The sequence below is a fragment of the Embiotoca jacksoni genome, unplaced genomic scaffold (assembly GCF_022577435.1).
Source record: "Embiotoca jacksoni isolate LCO1_2020_lvr unplaced genomic scaffold, fEmbJac1.0.p SCAF_116, whole genome shotgun sequence".
Classification (NCBI taxonomy): Eukaryota; Metazoa; Chordata; class Actinopteri; family Embiotocidae; genus Embiotoca; species Embiotoca jacksoni.
The window spans coordinates 75,846-103,480 of NW_027185248.1; the positions used below are offsets into that span (position 1 = coordinate 75,846).

Below are 27,635 nucleotides of genomic sequence, written 5' to 3' on the forward strand. Positions count from 1 at the left end.
TCTCTCCTCCTCCTCTCCTCTCTTCCGCCTCCTCCTCTCTTCCTCTCCTCTCTTCCAGCTCCTACTCTCCTCCTCTCCTCCTGTGCTCTCCTCTCTTCCACCTCCTCCTCTGCCCTCCTCTCCTCCTCCTCTTCTCCTCTCTTCCACCTCCTGCTCCTCTCCTCTGCACCTCCTGTTTTTGGGGACCCCCTCCCCCCCCCGCTGTCTTCGTTCCTCCTCCCTCTCTGTCTCCTCTCGGCAGCAGGAGGAGCAGCAGAGTCCTCTCAGCAGCAGCAACAGCTCGTCGGTATTTTGTCGGAGCAGCAGGAGTCACCGGAGGAGCGGCACAGCGATGCTGAGAGCGCGGCAGGATGACTTTCACCTCCTCCTCCTCCTGGTTCCGGACTCTCCTCGCCTTCCTCCTCCTGCAGCTCCTCCTCGTGCTGCCGTGTCTCCTCCACCCGCAGCCGTGCCATGTCCTGGCGCAGATCGGACACACGGTGCGCGTCGGTGCGCTCCTGCCGGCGCAACGGGCGGCTCGCGTGCAGGTCCAGGCGGCACTAAACCGCGCGGCTGCTGCGATGACTCGGGACCGGGATTGGGATCCGGACCGGGACCGGGACTCGGGGCGGGAGAGGGAGGGGGAGCGGGAGCGGATCAACTTCTTACCGTACAACCTGAGCCTGGAGCTGGTGTCCCGGCAGCTGTCCGCCGCCGACCCGGAGACTCTGCTCCGGTGTGTGTGTCAGGGTGTGGTGGTGCAGGGAGTGTCCGCCGTGCTCGCCTTCCCGCAGAGCCGCGAGGAGCTACTGCAGGTGGACTTCCTGTCCTCGTTCCTGGAGATCCCGTTCCTCAGCGTCATGGAGCACGGAGAGCCGCTGCGCGCGCAGGTACGAGTCTCTGTTTACCTCTTGACCCGGGGCGGCACGAGCCCTCCAGGGTCTGACACCGGTCCGCTCTGCTCGGTCAGTCCCGGGTTCTGTCCTGGGTTCTATCCGGGGTTCAGCCCGGGGTTCTATCCCACTCCGTGTACAGGTTTTTGGTTTTGTTGGATCTGGTTTGACCTTGACCTGTTTGATGTCTGTTTGTGTGTTTGTTTGTAGACTGAGGAAGAGTTGAACACTTCATCTCCATGTCATACTAATTGGAGCAGGGTGTTGTGCTGGTAAACAATACTAATAAACAAAACTAACAAACAATACTAATAAACAAAACTAATAAACAAAACTAACAAACAATACTAATAAGCAATACTAATTACTATATTGATGGACACTGTAAAGCATCAACAATCCTCCACACAGGCGCAACTTCATTGCTGTTTTAAACGTTATCTGCTAAAAACTTGGTGATGACCAGGTTGTTTGTCACTCTTCTTTAATCAGAAACAGCAGATTGTCTATCGTTAGCTGTTTATGTCTGACTCTTGTTGTTTGCTATAAACATGTCATGGCCGAATACAACCACCAACATGTGTTCAGTCGTACCTGAGAGGTTCCTCCGCTACATCTAGTATGAATAGTGCAACGATTTAAACAACTCCTGTTGTGTCTACCGAGAGAGGAGACAAGTTGCCTGGACCAATATGTCAGCCACTTTCCAGAGGCCAATGCAGTGTCTATGTATATATGTCTATGGGCCCCGCCCCTTGTGTGTGGACAACAGGCCCCGCCCCCTGTGTGTGGACAGCAGGCCCCGCCCCTTATGTGTGGACAGGTTGTTCAGTGTGTGTGCAACGGCTTTCGTCCTGCTGCTGTTTGTTGTTGACGTGGGAGAGTCTCTAAAGGAGCTCCAACATCTGCTCCGACACTTGGAGAGAAACCAGCTGCTGTTTGATGTTTCACCAGCCGACTGCTCATCAACAACCACTTTTTATTCTGTTTTTATTTCTGTCTTCATCTGTCTCACACGTATCTGCTACAACCCCATCTTAAACAAAAGTAGTGACGCTGTGTCGATAAAAACAGATTATGATGATTTGTAAATCATGTACACTCATATTTAATATAAAACAGACCAAAGACAAAATATAAAATGTTGAAACAGACATTTGTATTGTTTTATAAAGATATCTTCTCATGTTGAATCTGATGTCAGCAGCACGTCTCTATAAAGTTGTTCCAGGATCATGTTCACCGCTGAGCTGCATCAACTCTTCTTTTAACAACACTCTGGAAATGTTTGGGAACTGAGGAGACCAGTTTCTGGAGTTTAGAAAGTGAAATGTGGTCCCATTCTTGCCTGATATAGTATTCCAGCTGCTCAACAGTTCAGGGTCTCCTTTGTTGTATTGTTCATGTCCTGATGCTCCAGATGTTTTCAATGATTGACAGGTCTGGACTGCAGGAGGCCAGTTTATCAGCGGACTCTTCTACTAGAGAACCATGCTGTTGGAATATGTGTAGAATGTGGTTGGATGTTGTTCTGCTGAAATAAACAAGACCTTCCCTGAAAGAGACGTTGTCTGGATGGCAGCATATGTTGCTCCAAAACCTGAATATATCATTCAGAATTAATGCTTCCTTCCAGATGTTCAAGCTACCCATGCCATGTGCACTAATGCATCCCTGTACCATCACAGATGCTGGGTTTAGAACTGAGCTGATAACCAGCTGGATGGTCCCTCTCCTCTTTAACCTGGAGGATGCAGCGTCCATGATTTCCAAACAGAATCTCAGATTGTGATCCATCAGACCTCAGGACAGTTTTCCACTTCACCTCAGTCCATCTTCAACGATCTCGGTCCAGAGAAGGCGGCGGTGTTTCTGGATCATGTTTCTGTCTGGTTTCTTCTTTGGAGAGTTTTAACCTGCGTTTGTGGACGCAGCGATGAACTGTGTTCACAGACGATGGTTTTCACAAGTGTTCCTGAGCCCATGCAGTGATTTCCACTTCAGAATAGTGTCTGTTTTAGTGCAGTGCTGCCTGAAACAGGTGATGTCAGGTGATGACAGGTAATGACAGCTGATGATAGACTCTGACAGATGATGACAGACTCTAACAGATGATGACAGGTGTGATCGTCTGCTGATCTGATCAATATTATTGATGGTTGGAGCGGTGGAATCACTGATGTTCACTTTCTGCCAGATTGTTTGTGCATCTGTGTGTTTTCAGAGTTAAATTCAGCCTGACGGTGAAATAACTGAATGTTTTAATCCCTCTGAAGACGAGCAGCAGCGGATTAGTTTCCCATCATGCCTTGCTGTCTCATTGTCTGACCTTAGTAGGTCTGACGGGTTTTATTTCACCTGACGGAGACATCCAGATGAAAAACACTTACTCTGAGCCTAACAGGGACCAATGAGCTGCCAAGAGAAACTAATGGGGTTGTTTGGAAGAGGCGGAGTCTCAGATACATTCATCAAAATGTTTTGAGAGTGACTATGACATTTTGCCTCTGATTGAACAGAAAATCTCTCAGTTCTGTCTGACTGCAGGAACACGTTTGAAGTGAATCCAGCCAGTTTGTTCCTGTATTTAATCAGTCTGCTGGTTCCTCACATAGAGAGCTCACAGGAAACCAATAACACTATTTAATTCAATTCAACTTTATTTATATAGCGCCAAATCACAACATAGGTTATTTCATGGCACTTAACACATTAAAGTCCTTACAGCAAGACTTTACAATATTATACAGAGAAACCCAACAATTTAACAATTCCCACATAAGCTAGGAGAGAAAAAACTCCTCTTTAACAGCAGTTACTTTAAATAGTAACAGCAGTAACACCAGTGAAACCAGTAACACCAGTAACACCAATAACACCAGCAACACCAGTGAAACCAGTAACACCAGTGAAACCAGTAACACCAGTAACACCAGTGAAACCAGTAACAGCAGTAACACCAATAACACCAGTACCGTAACACCAGTGAAACCAGTAACACCAGTAACACCAATAACACCAGTACCGTAACACCAGTGAAACCAGTAACACCAATAACACCAGTAACACCAGCGAAACCAGTAACACCAGTGACACTAATAACACCAGCAACACCAGTGAAACCAGTAACAGCAATAACAGCAATAACACCAGTAACACCAGTAACACCAGTGAAACCAGTAACACCAGTAACAGTAATTACACCAGTGACACCAATAACACCAGTAACAGCAGTTACCAATAAGCGTTACAATGAGATGAACAATGTCTTTGTTGTTGACTCCTCCTTGTGACAAGTGTTTAGTTATTGACAAAATTATCAAAACATTAATTCATATTGAACCTCCAGATTGTAGTAATGGCTGCCTGGTTGCACATATGAGTTGACAGGTGTGTTGGATGGTATGTTGACAGGTGTGTTGGCTGGTGTTTAAACAGATATGTTGACAGGTGTGTTGACAGGTGTGTTGACAGGTATGTTGGATGGTATGTTGACAGGTGTGTTGACAGGTGTGTTGACAGGTGATGGCAGGTGAGTTGACAGGTGTGTTGACAGGTGAGTTGACAGGTGTGCTGACAGGTGAGTTGACAGGTGTGTTGACAGGTGTGTTGAAAGGTATGTTGGTAGGTACAGTATGTTGTGTTGACAGGTATGTTGGATGGGATGTTGACATGTGTGTTGACAGTTATGTTGACAGGTATGTTGACAGGTATGTTGTGTTGACAGGTATGTTGGATCGTATGTTTGATGGTATGTTGACAGGTGTGTTGACAGGTGAGTTGAAAGGTATGTGGACAGGTGTGTTGACCGGTGTGTTGACAGGTGAGTTGACAAGTGTGTTGAAAGGTGAGTTGAAAGGTATGTTGACAGGTGTTGGCAGGTGAGTTGACAGATGTGTTGACAGGTGTTGGCAGGTGAGTTGACCGGTGTGTTGACAGGTGAGTTGACAAGTGTGTTGAAAGGTGAGTTGAAAGGTATGTTGACAGGTGTGTTGACCGGTGTGTTGACAGGTGAGTTGACAAGTGTGTTGAAAGGTGAGTTGAAAGGTATGTTGACAGGTGTGTTGACCGGTGTGTTGACAGGTGAGTTGACAAGTGTGTTGAAAGGTGAGTTGAAAGGTATGTTGACAGGTGTTGGCAGGTGAGTTGACAGGTGTGTTGACAGGTGTTGGCAGGTGAGTTGACAGGTGTGTTGACAGGTGTGTTGACAGGTGAGTTGAAAGGTATGTTGACAGGTGTTGGCAGGTGTGTTGACAGGTGATGGCAGGTGAGTTGACAGGTGTGTTGACAGGTGAGTTGACAGGTGTGCTGACAGGTGAGTTGACAGGTGTGTTGACAGGTGTGTTGAAAGGTATGTTGGTAGGTACAGTATGTTGTGTTGACAGGTATGTTGGATGGGATGTTGACATGTGTGTTGACAGGTGAGTTGAAAGGTATGTTGACAGGTGTTGGCAGGTGTGTTGACAGGTGATGGCAGGTGAGTTGACAGATGTGTTGACCGGTGTGTTGACAGGTGAGTTGACAAGTGTGTTGAAAGGTGAGTTGAAAGGTATGTTGACAGGTGTGTTGACCGGTGTGTTGAAAGGTGAGTTGAAAGGTATGTTGACAGGTGTTGGCAGGTGAGTTGACAGGTGTGTTGACAGGTATGTTGTGTTGACAGGTATGTTGGATCGTATGTTTGATGGTATGTTGACAGGTGTGTTGACAGGTGAGTTGAAAGGTATGTGGACAGGTGTGTTGACCGGTGTGTTGACAGGTGAGTTGACAAGTGTGTTGAAAGGTGAGTTGAAAGGTATGTTGACAGGTGTTGGCAGGTGAGTTGACAGATGTGTTGACAGGTGTTGGCAGGTGAGTTGACCGGTGTGTTGACAGGTGAGTTGACAAGTGTGTTGAAAGGTGAGTTGAAAGGTATGTTGACAGGTGTGTTGACCGGTGTGTTGACAGGTGAGTTGACAAGTGTGTTGAAAGGTGAGTTGAAAGGTATGTTGACAGGTGTGTTGACCGGTGTGTTGACAGGTGAGTTGACAAGTGTGTTGAAAGGTGAGTTGAAAGGTATGTTGACAGGTGTTGGCAGGTGAGTTGACAGGTGTGTTGACAGGTGTTGGCAGGTGAGTTGACAGGTGTGTTGACAGGTGTGTTGACAGGTGAGTTGAAAGGTATGTTGACAGGTGTTGGCAGGTGTGTTGACAGGTGATGGCAGGTGAGTTGACAGGTGTGTTGACAGGTGAGTTGACAGGTGTGCTGACAGGTGAGTTGACAGGTGTGTTGACAGGTGTGTTGAAAGGTATGTTGGTAGGTACAGTATGTTGTGTTGACAGGTATGTTGGATGGGATGTTGACATGTGTGTTGACAGGTGAGTTGAAAGGTATGTTGACAGGTGTTGGCAGGTGTGTTGACAGGTGATGGCAGGTGAGTTGACAGATGTGTTGACCGGTGTGTTGACAGGTGAGTTGACAAGTGTGTTGAAAGGTGAGTTGAAAGGTATGTTGACAGGTGTGTTGACCGGTGTGTTGAAAGGTGAGTTGAAAGGTATGTTGACAGGTGTTGGCAGGTGAGTTGACAGGTGTGTTGACAGGTGTTGGCAGGTGAGTTGACAGGTGTGTTGACAGGTGTGTTGACAGGTGAGTTGAAAGGTATGTTGACAGGTGTTGGCAGGTGAGTTGACAGGTGTTGGCAGGTGTGTTGACAGGTGAGTTGAAAGGTATGTTGACAGGTGCTGGCAGGTGAGTTGCAGGTGAGTTGACTGGTGTGTTGACAGGTGTGTTGACAGGTGAGTTGACAGGTGAGTTGAAAGGTATGTTGACAGGTGTGTTGACAGGTGAGTTGAAAGGTATGTTAACAGGTGTTGGCAGGTGAGTTGACAGGTGTTGGCAGGTGAGTTGACTGGTGTGTTGACAGGTGTGTTGACAGGTGTTGGCAGGTGTGTTGACAGGTGAGTTGAAAGGTATGTTGACAGGTGCTGGCAGGTGAGTTGCAGGTGAGTTGACTGGTGTGTTGACAGGTGTGTTGACAGGTGAGTTGACAGGTGAGTTGACAGGTGTGTTGACAGGTGTTGGCAGGTGAGTTGACAAAAGTGTTGAAAGGTGAGTTGAAAGGTATGTTGACAGGTGTGTTGACAGGTGAGTTGAAAGGTATGTTGACAGGTGTTGGCAGGTGAGTTTACAGGTGTTGGCAGGTGAGTTGACTGGTGTGTTGACAGGTGTGTTGACAGGTGTTGGCAGGTGTGTTGACAGGTGAGTTGAAAGGTATGTTGACAGGTGCTGGCAGGTGAGTTGCAGGTGAGTTGACTGGTGTGTTGACAGGTGTGTTGACAGGTGAGTTGACAGGTGAGTTGAAAGGTATGTTGACAGGTGTTGCCAGGTGAGTTGGCAAGTGAGTTGAAATGTATGTTGACAGGTGTTGGCAGGTGAGTTGACAGGTGAGTTGACAGGTGAGTTGACAGGTGTTGGCAGGTGAGTTGACAAAAGTGTTGAAAGGTGAGTTGAAAGGTATGTTGACAGGTGTGTTGACAGGTGAGTTGAAAGGTGTTGGCAGGTGAGTTGACTTGTGTGTTGACAGGTGTTGGCAGGTGTGTTGACAGGTTTGTTGGATGGTATGTTGAGAGATATGTTGACTGGTGTATTGACCAGTATGTTGGTTAGGTTAGGTTAGGTTAGGTAGTTACTTTATTAATCCCTGAGGGGAAATTTGTTTCGCTACAGCAGCATACAGAAGCAATAAGATAATAATAGAACAATAGAAAAGCAATAAAATAGCAGTAAAATAGCAGTAAAAAATATAAAATATAAATATAAAATATAAAATGCACAGTATATACAGTACAGTATATATTTATATATATTATATATCTTGTTTTGTAAGATGGCGCTGCGCTAGCGGCAGCTTGTTACAGCAGCTCCCACCCCCCGAGTGTGTTTTATATTAAGTATTTTTTAAGCCTTTCTCCTCTTCGGAGTTGTTCTTTTTTCTGTCTCTCGTGTGTTAAGTGAACGTTCAGACAATGGACTGTAATTTTTCCACTTTTCTGGCTGGGGCCATTGTTATTGTTTACTCTCATGATCAGCTGATTGCGCTGAGTAGACCTCTACTGCTGCTGCCCGGAGCGAGGCCTGAGATCCCCGTTGAACTTCGGAGAAGACGCCGGGATTGCAGAGCTGGAGCTAAGCTGAAGGCGAAAAGGAGGAGATATAAACCATCGGTACCGGAGATCTTAATGGGGAAAGTGAGGTCGTTGGCTGACAAGACGGACGAGCTCGGCGCGCTGGTAAAGACCCAGCGGGAATACCGGGAGTGCAGCATCATGTGTTTCACCGAGACATGGCTGCACTCACATTTCCCGGACCACAGCACGGCCGTACCCGGCTTCAGGACTGTTCGGGGGGACGGAGACGTTGTTCGGAGAGGCAAGAAGAAAGGTGGAGGGATTGCAGTCTATGTGAACGAGAGGTGGTGCAATCCCGACCACGTGTGTGTGAAGGAACGTTTCTGTAGCCCGGACATTGAACTTCTAGCCGTGGGGATGCGCCCTTATTATTTGCCGAGGGAGTTCACGTCCGCCATTGTTATCGCTGTGTACGTTCCTCCATCAGCTGACGTAGAGGCAGCAGTGGACACCATCCACTCCACTGTGTCCAAACTTCAGACTAAGCATCCCGGTGCATTTTTGGCAGTTACTGGAGACTTTAACCAGTCTGGATAAAGTACTGCCAACTTTGCACCAGTATGTTAACTGCCCCACATGGAACAATAAAACTCTGGACTTACTGTATGCTAATGCCATGGATGCATACAGTACTACTGCCCTTCCCCCCCTTGGTAGATCAGACCACAACCTGGTCCTGCTGACTCCAGGTATGTTCCCCTGGTGCAGAGGCAGCCTGTGACCACCAGGACTGTGAGGAGGTGAACACAGGAGGCTAAAGATGCCCTGCAGGACTGCTTTGAGTCCACGGACTGGGATGTGCTGTGTGGGCCACATGGGGAGGATATCAACAGCATGACGGACTGTATCACAGAATACATTAAATTCTGTGAACACACCACCGTACCATCCCGGACTGGACACTGCTTCCCCAACAACAAACCGTGGATCACCAGTGACCTGAAGGTTCTTCTTAATAAGAAGAAAGCAGCCTTCAGGTCTGGGGACAGGGAGGAGCTCAGGAGAGTGCAGCGCCACCTGAAGGAGAAGATGAGGGAGTGCAACGACTCCTACAGGAGGAAGCTGGAGGCAAAACTCCAACAGAACAACGTGAGGGAGGTGTGGACCGGTATGAAGGAGATTACTGGGCTCAAGGGGAGAGAGAGACAACCAGGGGGAACCTGGAGAGGAACAACCAGGGGGAACCTGGAGAGGTCAAATGAACTAAACTGTTTCTTCAACAGGTTTAGTTCACCACTCTCATCTGTCTCCTCCACACCTTACACCTCCCAAACACCTCTGCTGCCTCCCCTCCTCCCCCCTATGCCCCCCCTGGTGAGCTGCATCGACACCTTGACCCCCCACACACACACACACACACCCCTCTCTGTGACGACTGGCCAGGTTAGGAGACAGCTGGAGAGACTCCACCAGCGCAAGGCTGCAGGGCCTGACGGCATCAGCCCGGGGGTCCTGAAGACCTGCGCCGTCCAGCTGGCTGAGGTCCTACAACACCTCTTCAACCTGAGCCTGAAGCAGGAGGAAGTCCCGGTGCTGTGGAAGACGTCCTGCCTGGTTCCTGTACCGAAGAAGACGACTCCATCTGGCCTCAACGACTACCGACCGGTTGCCCTCACATCTCATGTGATGAAGGTGCTGGAGAGGCTGGTCTTGGCCCACCTCAGGCCGCTGGTGAAATCTTCACTGGACCCTCTGCAATTTGCGTACCAACCTCATGTGGGAGTGGACGATGCCATCATCTACCTGCTGCAACGAGCTCAGTCTCACCTGGATGGAACCGGTGACTCTGTGAGAATCACTTTCTTTGATTTCTTCAGTGCATTCAACACCATCCAACCACTGCTGCAGAGTGAGAAGCTGCGGGTGGTGGGGGTGGACGCGTCCACCGTCTCCTAGATCACTGACTACCTGACAGGCAGACCACAGTTTGTCCGTCTGGGCAGTGTGCTGTCTGATACGGTGGTCAGTGGTATTGGAGTGCCTCAGGGAACTGTTCTGTCCTCCTTCCTGTTCACCTTATACACAACTGACTTCCAGTACAACTCAGAGTCCTGCCATCTGCAGAAGTTCTCTGATGACTCTGCAGTGGTAGGATGTATAAGGGATGGACGGGCGGACGAGTACAGGGCAGTAGTGGAGGACTTTGTGGAGTGGGCGGGAAGAAATCACCTGCTCCTGAACGTGGCCAAGACCAGAGAGATGGTGGTCGACTTCAGGAGGAAGATGACAGCTCCACAACCGCTGAGAGTTCTGGGAGAGGAGGTGTACACGGTGGAGGAGTACAAGTACCTGGGTGTGTCCATCGACAACAGACTGAACTGGAAGACCAACATCAACACTGTCTACAAGAAGGGGATGAGTCGACTCTTTTTCTTGAGGAAACTTCGATCCTTCAATGTGTGCAGCAAGATGTTGGAGATGTTCTACCAGTCTGTTGTGGCCAGTGCATTGTACTTCGCTGTGGTCTGCTGGGGGAGCAGCATTGGAGCCGGTGACACCAACAGACTTAACAAACTGGTTAAGAAGGCCGGCTCCATCATCGGCTACAATCTGGATAGTCTGGAAAAGGTGGTGGAGAGGAGGACGCTGAACAAACTATTATCCATATTGGATAATCCTGACCACCCCCACCACCCGCAGCTTCTCACTCAGCAGCAGTGGTTGGATGGTGTTGAATGCACTGGAGAAATCAAAGAAAGTGATTCTCACAGAGTCACCGGTTCCATCCAGGTGAGACTGAGCTCGTTGCAGCAGGTTTATGATGGCATTGTCCACTCCCACATGAGGTTGGTACGCAAATTGCAGAGGGTCCAGTGAAGATTTCACCAGCGGCCTGAGGTGGGCCAAGACCAGCCTCTCCAGCACCTTCATCACATGAGATGTGAGGGCATCTACCGGTCGGTAGTCGTTGAGGCCAGATGGAGTCGTCTTCTTCGGTACAGGAACCAGGCAGGATGTCTTCCACAGCACCGGGACTTCCTCCTGCTTCAGGCTCAGGTTGAAGAGGTGTTGTAGGACCTCAGCCAGCTGGACGGCGCAGGTCTTCAGGACCCCGGGGCTGATGCCGTCAGGCCCTGCAGCCTTGCGCTGGTGGAGTCTCTCCAGCTGTCTCCTAACCTGGCCAGTCGTCACAGAGAGGGGTGTGGGGGGGGGGGGGTCAAGGTGTCGATGCAGCTCACCAGGGGGGGCAGAGGGGGGGAGGTAGCAGAGGTGTTTGGGAGGTGTAAGGTGTGGAGGAGACAGATGAGAGTGGTGAACTAAACCTGTTGAAGAAACAGTTTAGCTCATTGTTCCTCTCCAGGTTCCCCCTGGTTGTCTCTCTCTCCCCTTGAAGCCAGTAATCTCCTTCATACCGGTCCACACCTCCCTCACGTTGTTCTGCTGGAGTTTTGCCTCCAGCTTCCTCCTGTAGGAGTCCTTGCATTCCCTCATCTTCTCCTTCAGGTGGCGCTGTACTCTCCTGAGCTCGTCCCTGTCCCCAGACTTGAAGGCTGCTTTCTTCTTATTAAGAAGAACTTTCAGGTCACTGGTGATCCACGGCTTATTGTTGGGGAAGCAGTGTACAGTCTGGGATGGAACGGTGGTGTGTTCACAGAATTTAATGTATTCTGTGATACAGTCCGTCATGCTATTGATGTCCTCCCCATGTGGTCCACACAGCACATCTCAGTCCGTAACAGTTGTGTTGACAGGTGTGTTGAGAGGTATGTTGACAGGTGTGTTGAAAGGTATGTTGACATGTGTTGGCAGGTGAGTTGACAGTTGAGTTGACAGGTGAGTTGAAAGGTTTGTTGACAGGTGTGTTGACTGGTGTGTTGACAGGTGTGTTGACAGGTGTATTGACCGCTATGTTGACAGTGGTGTTGACAGGTGTGTTGAAAGGCATGTTGACAGGTATGTTGTGTTGACAGGTATGTTGGATGGTATGTTGACAGGTGTGTTGACAGTTATGTTGACAGGTGTGTTGAGAGGTGTGTTGACAGGTATGTTGACAGGTGTGTTGACAGGTGTGTTGACAGGTATGTTGACAGGTGTGTTGACAAGTATGTTGACAGGTGTGTTGGCTGGTATGTATGTGCACTCTGGAAAATAACATAACTGTGTTCACATATGACGAGCAGGCGCGCTGTCGGACTCAGTCCAAAATCTCGTTAAGATTCCTTTGTTAGGAGACTTAACGAGATGATAAATAGCTGCTGACACTTCGGCCTCGACAGGCTCATAAACAGACTGCTGATAACATATCAGACTGAATCTAGACCAGCTGGCAAACTGATTATTAAACACACACTCACAGACACACACACACACACACACACACACACACACACACTCACACTGGACCACACTGGTAGTGACGATGTGTTCAGGTGCTGTGGGACAAACAGGAACTACCAATTTCCAATTTGTAATAAATTCAGTTCACGTTCATTCAGAGAGGATTACTGCACTCAGACACACACTCACACACTCACACTCACACTCATACACACACACACACTCACACTTACACTCATACACACTCACACACTCACACACTCACACTCACACTCATACACACTCACACACTCATACACACACTCACACACTCTCTCACACACACTCACATACACACACAGCCGTGAGCTGCCTTTAGGCTCTCAGACGTCAGTGAGCAACATTTCCAACAGATAACAGAAACAGAAATATTTATATTCAGTCTAAAACTGAAGCAGGTTTCCAATGAGACTCGCTTATTTATTCCCAGAGGATCACACACACACACACACACACACACACACACACACACACACACACACACACACACACACACACATTGAATAGCAAACTCAACCCAAATGCTGTCTTTTCTGCTCTCACCTGATTTCAAGGTCATTTGTTTCGTGGAAGAAGACGTGAAGGTTGTTGATGTTTTCCAACATGTTGTTTTGAATTTGTTCTTTTCTGATTAGTTTAGTTTTGTTTTGTTTTACTGTGTTTATTAAGTGCAGCTCATTATTTCTGTGTTGTAAACACTTCAACAGCTGGACGATCCCACCCAAAGAACAACAGACATTTACAGAAACTGTACTGTGGTGGGTGGAGGTTAGCTCCTCCCCTGGTGGGTGGAGGTTAGCTCATCCCTCTGCCTCTGGTGTTTGGGGGTGGAGGAGGAGAACGAGGAGGAAGAGGAGGAGAAAGAGGAGGAAGAGGAGAAAGAGGAAGAGGAGGAGGAGGAGATGGAGATGGACATGAAGGCAGACTGTTGTAGTTTTTGGGGGGGGGGGGGGGGGGTTCAAGTGAACTTCCCATCAGGGCTTTCTGTTACTTCATCCCTGTGAGGATGAGGAGCTGAATGCTGCAAGTTAAATGAGGAAGATGAAATGAGGAATATTAAAGGATGATTCTGCAGCTTTTTGTTGAGTTCACAGAGTTTCTGAGAGTTTGTGCAGATTGAAGCAGAAAATGTTTCCTGAGGAGAAAATAAAAGTGTTTGTTACTGAACCGACTGTTTCTGCTCCTGCTGGGCCGTCCTGTCTCAGGGCATGCTGGGAAATGTAGGAAGTCCCTAACTGCAGCACAAGTGGAATTTAAAACAGGACTCTTCAGAGCAGCGCCATCCTCCTGCTCCTCCTTCTCCTCCTCCAGGTCCTCCTCCTCCTCTTCCTCTTCCTCCTCCTTATCCTTCTCCTCCTGTCTGTTCTGATGTTTTCTGGATGTTCTGATGTTCTCTGATGTTGTCTGATGTTCTCTGATGTTCTAATGTTCTGATGTTCTCTGATGTTCTGATGTTCTCTGATGTTCTGATGTTCTCTGATGTTCTCTGATGTTCTGATGTTCTCTAATGTTCTCTGATGTTCTCGAATGTTCTCTGATGTTCTCCTCTGAAATAGACAGAGGAAGGAAAATGGGTTCTTTTGGTTCTGTGTTGGTTTGGGAATGTAATGTTCTCCAGAAACAGATTTAATTTCCAGACACAAACTCCTGGCTCTCCTGGTTCTGTGTAGAACCGGTTTCATCTGCAGATGGTGACGGGGGTTCCAGAGTCGGGTCTATCCAACCTGTTGCTGACGGTTCTGCAGCGGTCCGGTTGGACAGAGGGCACTGCGGTTCTGTGTCGGGGCTGGGAGGAGTCTCGGGGTCTCCTACGGCTTCTGGACCATCGTGACGGTGCATCGTGGAGCGGCGGGGGCGAGGTCACCTGGCACCTGCGGGCCCTCCTGAACCTGACGCAGTCAGCACACGATGACACGCAGATCCACGACTTCTTGTCCCGCCACTTCAGACAGAGCCAGCCCCCGCCGGCGTCGGTGCTGCTGTTTGGGGCTGACCCTCAGTGCGCGGCAGCGGTGCTACGCAGCGCCCAGGACCTCGGCCTGACATTACCCATGGTGCACTGGGTGCTGGGGCAGCCGCTTAGTCCCGAAGCGCTGCACGCCATTGGGCTGCCGCTCGGCCTGCTGGCCTACGGAGAGGTGGACAGGAAGCCCCTCGACTTCTACGTCAGAGACGCCCTGCAGCTCATCACCAGGGCAGTTGCCGCAGCAACCGTGGTGAGACCTGACCTGGCTCTGATCCAGAATATGGTGAATTGCTACGACAAACCTAACAAACAGGAGGTGCCGTCATCAGGACAGTACCTTTCCAGGTAACTCCCGCCCTTCAGTGTCCCGCCCTGTGCTGAATCAGCATTTTATTTAAACTATTTAAATATCTTATCTAAAACATAAAAGCTGGAGAATATAAACATTGTACACCATAAACACAAGAACATAAACACTGTAGAACATAAACACAAGAACATAACACTGTAGAACATAAACACAAGAACATAAACGCTGTAGAGCATGAACACTGTAGAACATAAACACTGTAGTACATAAACACAAGAAAATAAACGCTGTAAAACATAAACGCTGTAGAACACAAACACAAGAACTTAAACACTGTGGAACATAAAAACTGTAGCACACAAACACAAGAACATAAACGCTGTAGAACATTGCGGAACATAAACGCTGTAGAACATAAACGCTGTGGAACATAAACACTGTAGAATATAAACACAAGAACATAAACACTATCGAACATAAACACTGTCAAACACAAACACAAGAACATAAACGCTGTTGAACATAAACACTGTGGAACACAAATAAAAGAACATAAACACCAGGACATAAACATTGTAGAACATAAACACTAGAACATAAACGCTGTGGAACATAAACACTGTAGAACACAAACACCAGAACTTAAGCACAGTAGAACATAAACACTGTAGCAACCAAACACAAGAACATAAACGCTGCCGAACATAAACGCTGTGGAAAATAAACACTGTAGAGCAGAAACACTGTCGAACATAAACACTGTAGAACATAAACATTGTAGAACTTAAACGCTGTCGAACAGAAACGCTGTCGAACATAAATGCTGTAGAACATAAACAATGTAGAACATAAACACTGTCGAACACAAACGCTGTCGAACATAAACGCTGTAGAACACAAACACAAGAACATAAATGCTGTAGAACATAAACACTGTAGAACACAAATAAAAGAACATAAACACTAGAACATAAACACTGTAGAACATAAACGCTGTAGAACATAAACACTGTAGCACACAAACAAGAACATAAACGCTGTAGAACATAAACACTGCGGAACATAAATGCTGTAGAACATAAACGCTGTCGAACATAAACACTGTAGAACATAAACACTGTGGAACACAAACACAAGAACATAAACGCTGTAGAACATAAACACTGTAGAACAGAAACACTGTAGAACATCAACAATGTAGAAAATAAACACTGTAGAACAAAGACTGTTGAACATAAACACTGTAGAACATAATCACTGGAACACAAATAAAAGAACATAAACACTAGAACATAAACACTGTAGAACATAAATGCTGTAGAACATAAACTCTGGAACATAAACGCTGTAGAACACAAACACAAGAACTTAAACACTGTAGAACATAAACACTGTAGCACACAAGAACATAAACGCTGTGGAACATAAACACTGCGGAACACAAAAACAAGAACATAAACGCTGTGGAACATAAACACTGTGGAACACAAACACTGTGGAACATAAACGATGTAGAACATAAACGCTGTAGAACATAAATGCTGCAGAACATAAACACTGTAGAACATAAACACAAGAACATAAACGCTGTCAAACATAAACGCTGTATAAAATAAACACTGTAGAACAGAAACACTGTGGAACATAAACGCTGTAGAACATAAACACTGTCGAACACAAACGCAGTAGAACATAAACACTGTGGAACATAAACGCTGTAGAAAATAAACACCGTCGCACAAAAACACTGTCGAACATAAACACTGTAGAACATAAACACTGTGGAACATAAACACTGTAGAACATAAACACAAGAACAGAAACACTGTCGAACATAAACACTGTTGAACATAAACACTGTAGAACATAAACACTGTCGAACATAAACACTGTAGAACATAAACGCTGTGGAACATAAATGCTGTAGAACACAAACACAAGAACTTAAACACTGTAGAACATAAACACAGCAGCACACAAACACAAGAACATAAACACTGTCGAACATAAACACTGTAGAACATAAACATTGTAGAACGTAAACGCTGTCGAACATAAACGCTGTCGAACATAAACGCTGTAGAACATAAACAATGTAGAACATAAACAATGGAGAACATAAACACTGTCGAACACAAACGCTGTCGAACATAAACGCTGTAGAACACAAACACAAGAACATAAATGCTGTAGAACATAAACACTGTGGAACACAAATAAAGGAACATAAACACTAGAACATAAACACTGTAGAACATAAACGCTGTCGAACATAAACGCTGTAGAACACAAACACAATAACATAAACGCTGTAGAACATAAACACTGCGGAACATAAATGCTGTAGAACATAAACGCTGTCGAACATAAACACTGTAGAACATAAACACTGTGGAACACAAACACAAGAACATAAACGCTGTAGAACATAAACACTGTAGAACAGAAACACTGTAGAACATCAACAATGTAGAAAATAAACACTGTAGAACAAAGACTGTTGAACATAAACACTGTAGAACATAATCACTGGAACACAAATAAAAGAACATAAACACTAGAACATAAACACTGTAGAACATAAATGCTGTAGAACATAAACTCTGGAACATAAACGCTGTAGAACACAAACACAAGAACTTAAACACTGTAGAACATAAACACTGTAGCACACAAGAACATAAACGCTGTGGAACATAAACACTGCGGAACACAAAAACAAGAACATAAACGCTGTGGAACATAAACACTGTGGAACACAAACACTGTGGAACATAAACGATGTAGAACATAAACGCTGTAGAACATAAATGCTGCAGAACATAAACACTGTAGAACATAAACACAAGAACATAAACGCTGTCAAACATAAACGCTGTATAAAATAAACACTGTAGAACAGAAACACTGTGGAACATAAACGCTGTAGAACATAAACACTGTCGAACACAAACGCAGTAGAACATAAACACTGTGGAACATAAACGCTGTAGAAAATAAACACCGTCGCACAAAAACACTGTCGAACATAAACACTGTAGAACATAAACACTGTGGAACATAAACACTGTAGAACATAAACACAAGAACAGAAACACTGTCGAACATAAACACTGTTGAACATAAACACTGTAGAACATAAACACTGTCGAACATAAACACTGTAGAACATAAACGCTGTGGAACATAAATGCTGTAGAACACAAACACAAGAACTTAAACACTGTAGAACATAAACACAGCAGCACACAAACACAAGAACATAAACACTGTCGAACATAAACACTGTAGAACATAAACATTGTAGAACGTAAACGCTGTCGAACATAAACGCTGTCGAACATAAACGCTGTAGAACATAAACAATGTAGAACATAAACAATGGAGAACATAAACACTGTCGAACACAAACGCTGTCGAACATAAACGCTGTAGAACACAAACACAAGAACATAAATGCTGTAGAACATAAACACTGTGGAACACAAATAAAGGAACATAAACACTAGAACATAAACACTGTAGAACATAAACGCTGTCGAACATAAACGCTGTAGAACACAAACACAATAACATAAACGCTGTAGAACATAAACACTGCGGAACATAAACGCTGTAGAACATAAACACTGTTGAACACAAACACAAGAACATAAACACTGTAGAACATAAACACTGTAGAACAGAAACACTGTAGAACATCAACAATGTAGAAAATAAACACTGTAGAACAAAGACTGTTGAACATAAACACTGTAGAACATAATCACTGGAACACAAATAAAAGAACATAAACACTGTAGAACATAAATGCTGTAGAACATAAACTCTGGAACATAAACGCTGTAGAACACAAACACAAGAACTTAAACACTGTAGAACATAAACACTGTAGCACACAAACACAAGAACATAAACGCTGTAGAACATAAACACTGTGGAACACAAACACAAGAACATAAACACTGTCGAACATAAACGCCGTAGAAAATAAACACCGTAGAACAGAAACAACGTAGAACATAAACACTGTGGAACATAAACGCTGTAGAACATAAACACTGTGGAACATTAAAACTGTAGAACATAAACATTGTAGAACATAAACACTATCGAACACAAACGCAGTAGAACATAAACACTGTGGAACATAAACGCTGCAGAAAATAAACACAAGAACATAAACGCTGTCGAACATAAACGCTGTGGAAAATAAACACCGTCGAACAGAAACACTGTCGAACAGAAACACTGTAGAACATAAACACAAGAACAGAAACACTGTCGAACAGAAACACTGTTGAACATAAACGCTGTAGAACATAAACATTGTAGAACATAAACAATGTAGAACATAAACACTGTCGAACATAAACACTGTAGAACATAAACGCTGTGGAACATAAATGCTGTAGAACACAAACACAAGAACTTAAACACTGTAGAACATAAACACAGCAGCACACAAACACAAGAACATAAACACTGTAGAACATAAACACTGCGGAACACAAACACAAGAACATAAACACCGTAGAACAGAAACACTGTTGAACATAAACACTGTAGAACAGAAACGCTGTAGAACAGAAACGCTGTAGAACATAAACACAAGAACATAAACACTGTAAAAAATAGAATATAAACTTTGTGCTGCTCATTTTCAAAATGAACCCGAGGTCTCCAGTGAGATGAATGTGTTCTCCTTCCAGCAGGTGAGTTGTCTGAGGAGAACTGAGAACCCGGGGAACCGCCCTGTGGGACTCCACATGTTGTAGAATAAATGACTTTGTCAGTTAAATATGAAGCAAACCTTTGAAACACTGACTGGTCCCTCCGTCTGCTGAAACAAAGAGACATCTGATGAACACAGGATGTGTTTGTTTGGATGCACAGCGATAAGACTGTAACAGGATTAGAGACATTTGTCTGCAGAGGTGGGCGTTCAGTCACAAACTGTACAGTCAAGATAAAAAAAAAACACATAATTACATCCACAGCAGATAAACAGGAAACTCTCGAACTGCAGCTCATCTTAACTTTAGCTTTTACAAAGGAGCTCGCGCGTTCTGATGAAAAGAGAAAATGTTTGAGGTTTTCTAGCATCTTTGATATCATTCATGGTGTTGTTTTTCTTCAGTAGTGCATCTGTTTGAGAAACTAAGTTTTCTGTCCTGTAACATTTCTACATTTTTTATTCATTTTTCTTCAAATGTGTTTCAGCAGCTGTTTGATGTGAATTACTATTTTCATTCATTCAGACACAGCTGAGTGTTATCAGAGGAGGAAGAAAAGCCCTCTGGGTGACTTTGCTTCCTTCATCTTTACCTCTCAGACGGGAGGAGAAACACACACAATTTTTTTTTTATCCCATATATTTATAGAAACAGTCTGTTTGTGTGTGTAAATAAATATATTGGAGGTTTAACCTTTATTCATGAGTATATTTATCACTGAGCCTGAATCTCTCTGACCTGCAGCTGCTGCACAAACAGCAGATGAGATAAACACCGCCTGTGTTAATGTTTCCAACAAACTCGGGTGAACTGAAGTTAAGTTTCTGAAGCTTTGTGAAAAAATGAAAAAGACGAGATCCTAACAGATTTAAGAGGAAATCCGAGTTCTAAACGTTCCCCCTAACTTTTACTTCTGCAGCGGTGGTGGGGGGGTTAATGAAAGCTGCCTCCGTTATGAAGCCACTAACAGGGAGGGACGGGGTCAACCCAACACACCTCCAAAAGAGAAATACAGGAACCGTTTCTGTATGAAGGTCTTTTACTGGATGACTGATAGACACATGAAATAAAAATTAAAGGAACGAAGGTTGGAAATCTTCAACAAATAAACCAAAGAACCCAGGAAACACTGTGAGCTGTAAGTTCGAGGAGGATGAAGGCTTAACTGCTCGGCTCAGTTTCCTGACAGAAGCAGATCAAACACATTCACAGAAAATGAATTCGCGTCAGACTGAGAGATTAAACGCTGAGAGGCCAGATTATCTGATGCAGAAGAAGAAAAGAGAGAAACAGAAACCTCAGAGATGTGATGTGACTTCTGATCATGGACTCGAGTCCTGAACACCTTCAGAGTTAATCGTTAGCGTCAGACTCCTCCATCAAAGTTTGGAGGTTTGTTTCAGAGTTTCTGAATCATCGGACACGTCGGACCACTTTACGTTGTCGAGGTACTTTTCTGTCTCCGAGGTTGACGGTTCATCACAACACCTCCCTGCTGTCGGACTGAGGTCCAACATTAAACAGCTGTTGACATCAGTCCACTTCTGTCTGTGAAAATCTGTTTGTGATCGATTTCCTCTGATCATTTCTGTCTGGAAACTTTCAGCCAATTGGAGAAATCATGATGTACCGCTGCTGTTCAGAAGGAGCACAAAGAGCATAAGAAATCTGAGTTCTGGGAGTTCTAGAAAACCCAGTTTAAAGGGTGTAGGATGACCGACTCGGCTCAGATACTTCTATCTCTCAAACTGGACCAGTGAACCAGAGGCCCCGCCCCCACAGGTCTGTGTGTTACCTGCTTTTTTTTTCTTCTCCTGCAGGTTTCTGTCTAACACGTCATTCTTTGGACTCACGGGTACAGTCCGAGTCAACCAGAACCAGTCTCGGGTCCTGACCTCGCAGCGGTTCCACATCTGGAGCCTACAGCGGGACGCGCTGGGTCAGCCCACCTGGGTGACAGTGGGCACCTGGCAGGGGGAGGAGCTGAAGGTAGAGGACCAGGGGGTCTGGCATGGACCCAAAGCTCGCCACCGGATCGATGTGATGGGTGGGAGGACCAGAGTTCGCTGGAGGGCAGGGATGCCGGTGGCGGGGAGTAGAGTCCGGGTGGTGACCCTTGTGGAACACCCCTTTGTGTTCACGCGGGACGTGGATGACGAGGGCAGCTGCCCGGCCGGTCAGTTCTGCCTGGATGCCAGCACCAACAGCTCGGACTCTCTGGAGAGGTTCTTCAGGGAGGTGGCAGGCGGAAACAGCAGCTTCCTGCCCGCAGAGTACAGCAAGTGCTGCTATGGATACTGCATCGACCTGCTGGAGAAGCTGGCCGAGGATCTCGGCTTCGAGTTCGACCTTTACATCGTTGGAGATGGAAAGTACGGCGCGTGGAAGGGCGGCCGCTGGACCGGGCTGGTGGGGGATCTTCTGAACCGGCTGGCGGACATGGCCGTCACCTCCTTTAGCATCAACTCTGCCCGAAGCCAGGTGATCGACTTCACCTCGCCATTCTTCTCCACCAGCTTGGGCATCCTGGTGCGCAGTAAGGACACGGCGGCCCCCATTGGGGCCTTCATGTGGCCCCTTCACTGGTCCATGTGGGTGGGCATCTTCCTGGCGCTGCACATCACCGCGCTGTTCCTCACGCTGTACGAGTGGAACAGTCCGTTCGGTATGACGCCTCACGGACGCAACAGGATGAGGGTGTTCTCATACTCGTCGGCTCTCAATCTGTGTTACGCAATCCTGTTCGGACGCACCGTGTCCTCCAAGACGCCAAAGTGCTGGACGGGCCGCTTCCTGATGAACCTGTGGGCCATCTTCTGCCTACTGGTGTTGTCCAGTTACACCGCCAACCTAGCGGCCGTGATGGTGGGAGAGAAGACCTTCGAGGAGGTCTCGGGCATCCACGATGCCAAGGTGAGACGCGACATCAGCTGTCTGTCCACGATTTAGAGCCTCCAATGAAGCTTTTCTGTGAGATCTGAGATCGCTTGTCTGGACACAGACTAAAGACTCAGTTTACGCTAAATAAAACAAAAACTAAGATCTAAAAGGGGCTTAAAAGCTGCATGGAGCTGCAGACAAAGAAACGTCTGTGTTTAATGTGTGAAGGTGAAGATGATGTGAACTGAGACCCTTTCACTCACTCTTTGCGTCCTTTGCTGAAATAATTACAGATTAAATTTGTTCTGTGGATCACCTGCTTCGTCCTAATTACACTTTTAATTCAGCAGCTGATTGAAGCATGAAACACGACTGTGAGTGTTTGTGCAGCCGGAGCTGCTGGGAGCTCCGGGAGCTTTAATTGGACTTCCATCTGTCAGATTATCTTTTTCTTTTTAACGTGAAGCTCTGCAGCTCCTGAACGTTTGTTCTTCTCTCTGAAGTCAGTTCATGAATGACTGTTGTCATGAGCATTAGAAGCTAACATGCTAGCATTAACTGCATCAGCTAGAATGTAGAACCTGAAAATAAAACATCTGTAATTTTACCTGAAAAAAGAAAAATACAGCAGCAACATTTGGACGAAAACACATGACGGATGTTTTTTTTATCCAGAGGACCAGCGTTAGCTGATGTTTACTGTGCCTGAACACTTCCTGTTTCTGTAGCTCCACCTCCTTTAATTCTTCTTTTATTTCTTCTTCTTCATTGGTGTCCAGCTGCATCACCCGTCGCACGGTTTCCGCTTTGGGACTGTAAGAGAGAGCAGCGCTGAGGACTACATGAAGAAGAGTTTTCCAGAGATGCACGAGTACATGAGACGTTTCAATGAACCCACCACGCCTGAAGGGGTCGCCACCCTCAAGTAAGAGAATACAGCCCAGCTGCTGGTTCTGCTATGGTTCCACTGGTTCTAGTAGTAGAGTGGAACCAGAGCAAGTCAAACGTTCTTTCATGTGTTTCTTAAATGTTATAGACTCATGTAAGAACTCAGGTTTGTCTCTGTTGAGCAGTTATTTGTTGCTGTAGTAACCATGTTTCTCTGTGTTGAACAGTAGGTTTTGTAGTAACCATGTTGCTCTGTAATAGTAGTTGCTGTAGTAACCATGTTGCTCTGTGTTGAACAGTAGTTGCTATAGTAACCATGTTGCTCTGTGTTGGACAGTAGTTGCTATAGTAACCATGTTTCTCTGTGTTGAACAGTAGTTTTTGTAGTAACCATGTTGCTCTGTGTTGAACATTATTTGCTGTAGTAATCATGTTGCTCTGTGTTCAACAGTAGTTGCTGTAGTAATCATGTTGCTCTGTGTTGAACAGTAGTTGCTATAGTAACCATGTTGCTCTGTGTTGAACAGTAGTTTTTGTAGTAACCATGTTGCTCTGTGTTGAAGGACAGATCCCCCTCAGCTGGACGCCTTCATCATGGACAAAGCCCTGCTGGACTATGAAGTCTCCATCGACGCCGACTGTAAACTTGCGACTGTTGGGAAACCGTTCGCCATCGAAGGTAACAAAGTGTTACTTCCATCTTTCTTCCAACTCTTGATGTTTGAACGCTTTCATGTCTTTGTGACGATCAAAGTGTCGGACTCTGGTCAGTCCTGGTTCAGGTTTTGGCCCCACGGGTCTCATGCAGCCATGTTTGTATTTCTGCGTCTGTCTTTTTGTTTGTTCTTAAAAAAGTGTTTCACACTCAGATCGTGAAGAAAACCACAAAACACTTCCTGGTTGTTGACTGAAATTCTCTATCAGGCAAGAATGGGACCACATTTCACTTTCAAAACTCCAGAAACTGGTCTCCTCAGTTCCCCAACGTTTCCAGAGTGTTGTTAAAAGAAGAGGTGATGCAACTCAGTGGTGAACATGATCCTGGAACAACTTTATAGAGACGTGTTGCTGACATCAGATTCAAAATGAGCATATATTTTCATAAAACGATAAAATTTCTTAGTTTCAACATTTGATATGTTGTCTTTGGTCTATTTTCAATATTTTTATTTACATTTTACGCCACTCCCAACATAATAAAACAAGGTTGTAATATCAATCTATAAAGTATCTGATGAATAGGATGATTGTTACTGTTTATTGTTTGTTGTTGACAGGTTACGATATTATTCTTCTGTTTGTTGTTGTTGACAGGTTACGGTATTGTTCTTCTGTTTGTTGTTGTTTTTTGTTGACAGGTTACGGTATCGTTCTTCTTTTTGTTGTTGTTTGTTGTTGACCGGTTACGGCATCATTTTACTGTTTATTGTTTGTTGTTGTTTGTTGCTGACAGGTTAAGGTATCGTTCTACTGTTTATTGTTGTTTGTTGTTGACAGGTTACAGTATTGTTCTTCTGTTTGTTGTTGTTTGTTATTGTTTGCTGTTGTTGACCGGTTACGGCATCATTCTACTGTTTATTGTTTGTTGTTGACAGGTTACGGTATCGGTCTTCTGTTTGCTGTTGTTTGTTGTTGACAGGTTACAGTTTTGTTCTGTTTGTTGTTGTTTGTTGTTGGCAGGTAATGGTATCATTCTTCTTTTTGTTGTTGTTTGTTGTTGACCGGTTACGGCATCGTTTTACTGTTTATTGTTTGTTGTTGACAGGTTAAGGTATCATTCTACTGTTTATTGTTGATTGTTGTTGACAGATTACAGTATCTTTCTTCTGTTTGTCGTTGTTTGTTGTTGACAGGTTACGATATTGTTCTTCTGTTTGTTGTTGTTGGTTGTTGACCGGTTACAGCATCATTCTACTGTTTATTGTTTGTTGTTGACAGGTTATGGTATCGGCCTCCCTCAGAACTCTCCTCTGTCCTCCAACCTGTCAGAGTTCATCAGCAGATATAAGTCCGATGGTTATATGGACCTGCTGCACGACAAGTGGTACAAAGTGGTTCCTTGTGGGAACCGAGTGTTCGCCGTCACCGAGGTCAGTCCAACTGTCTGTCTGTATGTGTGTGTGTGTGTGTGTGTGTGTGTGTGTGTGTGTGTGTTCATGTATGTGAACCGTTCCACCTGTTCTGCAGGTTTTGTGTTTCACCACATGCAGTTTAAAATGGTAGATATACTTTATTTTAAAATCATGTACTTTATTTTTAGATGAACCGTTAATATTGATGTAAATCTGCTCACATTCAAACTGACAATTTATTGTTTGATCTTGTTTTCTTGGTTTTGTTCTTTGTAAACATTCTGAAACCTGAACAACAACCGTCAACATTCATGTCTGATCAGCTGCTGCCCCCTGCAGGTCATTCTGACACACTGAGTGAGACAGTGAGACAATGAGACACAGGGAGACAGTGAGACACAATGAGATACAGTGAGACAGTGAAACACAGTGAGACACAATGAGACAGTGAGACAGAGACACTGAGAAACAGTGAGACACAATGAGACACAGTGAGACAATGAGACAGTGAGACACAGTGAGACACAATGAGACAGTGAGACAATGAGACACAGTAAGACAGTGAGACACAGTGAGACACAATAAGACACAGTGCGACACAGTGAGACACAGTGAGACAGTGAGACACAGTTAGAGAAACACTGCCCTCTACAGGCAGAGACAGGAACTACAGAAACCCTTTTTTCTGTTTCCACCTCTGTTAGACTCTTCAGATGGGAATCAGTCATTTTTCAGGTCTCTTTGTGTTGTTGTGTGTCGGAGTGGGCGGAGCTTTGCTGACTCTGGCTGGTGAACATGGGTTTTACCGACTCGTCCTGCCGTACATCCGCCGCCGACAGAACCTGAAATACTGGCTGCACACCTCACAGGTGAGTCTGGACGTGTGTTGGTTGTCTGCTGATTCTCAGAGCAGATTTTCATAGATGATGAAGTCTTGAATCAAACATCCGGGTGTGAAATCCTGCTCGAGTCTATTTTTCTGTTAAGTTGTTTATGTTCAGAGACTTGAAACCTGTTTGTGTATTTGACAGAAAATCCATCGAGCTCTGAACATGACGTATGAAGACGTGAAGAAACAACGAGTTGAGAAAGAGAAAAGGTCGGTTTCTCCTTCAGACGGTGTTTTAGTTTCCTCAGACATCCTGATCGAGGACCGACATGGAGTCTGCGAAGTACAGTTGATGTAAATAAAGTGAAGCTGCGAACATGTCAGTTCGAGGTCTGACTGTGAAGTTTGGACCGCATTGGTCTCATGAACACTGTTTCTGAGGTAAAGAATGAACTCACTGGCCGTTTTGTTTCTGTGTTTGTGTTCAGTTGTAACCTGGTGAAGACTCCGCCTCCGGCTCCGCCTCCTCCGGTCCCCGGAGCTTCGGCCAAGTGGAACAATGAGACCAGTAAGGACGCCGCCACTAACGATGCCCGAGACTTCAAACGAGTCCACTTCAACCTGGAGACCCTCAATACCCGCCGCTTGCTGGCTCGCATCGCTGCCTCCGACACCAAGGGAGGCGGGACTAGGGATGAGGGGGAGGAGCCAGTAAAGCCGAGGGCGGGACCAAACAGCAGACCATGTGAGAACGGAGGACCAGCAGCATCATTGGCCAGCCTGGTACTTTCCCTCCCCTCCTCATCTTCTTCTGCCCAACTCAATACCTCTGCTCCACCCCCTGCAGCTGTAGCCCCTCCTCCTGCAACTTTAGCCCCTCCTAACACCGTAACCCCACCCCCTGCTGCTGTGGCCCCGCCTCGGCCTGGTGAGCTGCAGGAGCTGCAGGAACAAATCGAACACATGAGGGAGAAGTTAAGGACGGCTCTGGCCAGGAGGGCCGAGATTCAGACCACTCTGGCCAAACCTGTTACCACGGTGACAGACAGTCCACCTTCAGTCACCACGGTGACAACAGCGACAATGACAACGACCAGAACAACAACAACCACAGGAGCTCCGCCCACCCCCTTACCCACCGTCACCCCGGTAACACCCCTTCCTCCCAACACGAAGTGCGTGATGACCATGACAGACCCGCCCCACAAAGTCCTGTCCAAAGTCCGGCCCCTCCACAGCAGACTAGCCAATCAGAGGAGGTGATGCGCTCTGCAGAAGTCACATGACCTTCTGCATATGGTGGCATTTTAATCAGAGAAAGGAATAAACAGATTTTTTTATTTTTTATTTTAAATGGCAATCAATCAATTCAACAACATCACAGTTCATGTGGAAGCCGATCCTGAACTGATGTTCAAGTTACACGAGTGCGTATTTATATCTATCTTAAAACATGTCTGTTTGAAATCCATAATTATCTTCTTAAAACTTGATTTTCTTTTTACAATCTCTTAATTTAACATTATCATTATTTACAAGATGTTTGTAATGGATCGAGGGTGATGCCTTCAGACCAAACAGAACTTAAATTGGGCGGTGAGA

At 45.7% G+C, this 27,635-nt stretch overlaps 1 protein-coding gene across 3 annotated transcripts; it reads left to right on the plus strand.

The window, feature by feature from the left end:
* grin3bb (glutamate receptor, ionotropic, N-methyl-D-aspartate 3Bb) lies at window positions 1-27,448 on the plus strand. 3 transcript variants are annotated; one of them, XM_069143846.1, is made up of 9 exons: window positions 1-869; window positions 14,023-14,663; window positions 21,185-22,277; window positions 23,024-23,169; window positions 23,696-23,811; window positions 25,071-25,222; window positions 25,909-26,073; window positions 26,236-26,303; window positions 26,522-27,448. In XM_069143846.1, the coding sequence occupies exons 1-9, from the start codon at window positions 351-353 to the stop codon at window positions 27,294-27,296; spliced, it is 3,675 nt and encodes a 1,224-aa protein (XP_068999947.1). In that variant the 5' UTR covers window positions 1-350; the 3' UTR covers window positions 27,297-27,448. The 3 variants fall into 3 exon arrangements, with proteins under 3 accessions (XP_068999947.1, XP_068999950.1, XP_068999949.1); XM_069143849.1 differs by lacking the exons at window positions 26,236-26,303; window positions 26,522-27,448 and having other exon boundaries at window positions 25,967-26,067; XM_069143848.1 differs by lacking the exons at window positions 26,236-26,303; window positions 26,522-27,448 and having other exon boundaries at window positions 25,528-25,912.
* The last annotated feature ends 187 nt before the right edge of the window (window positions 27,449-27,635 follow it).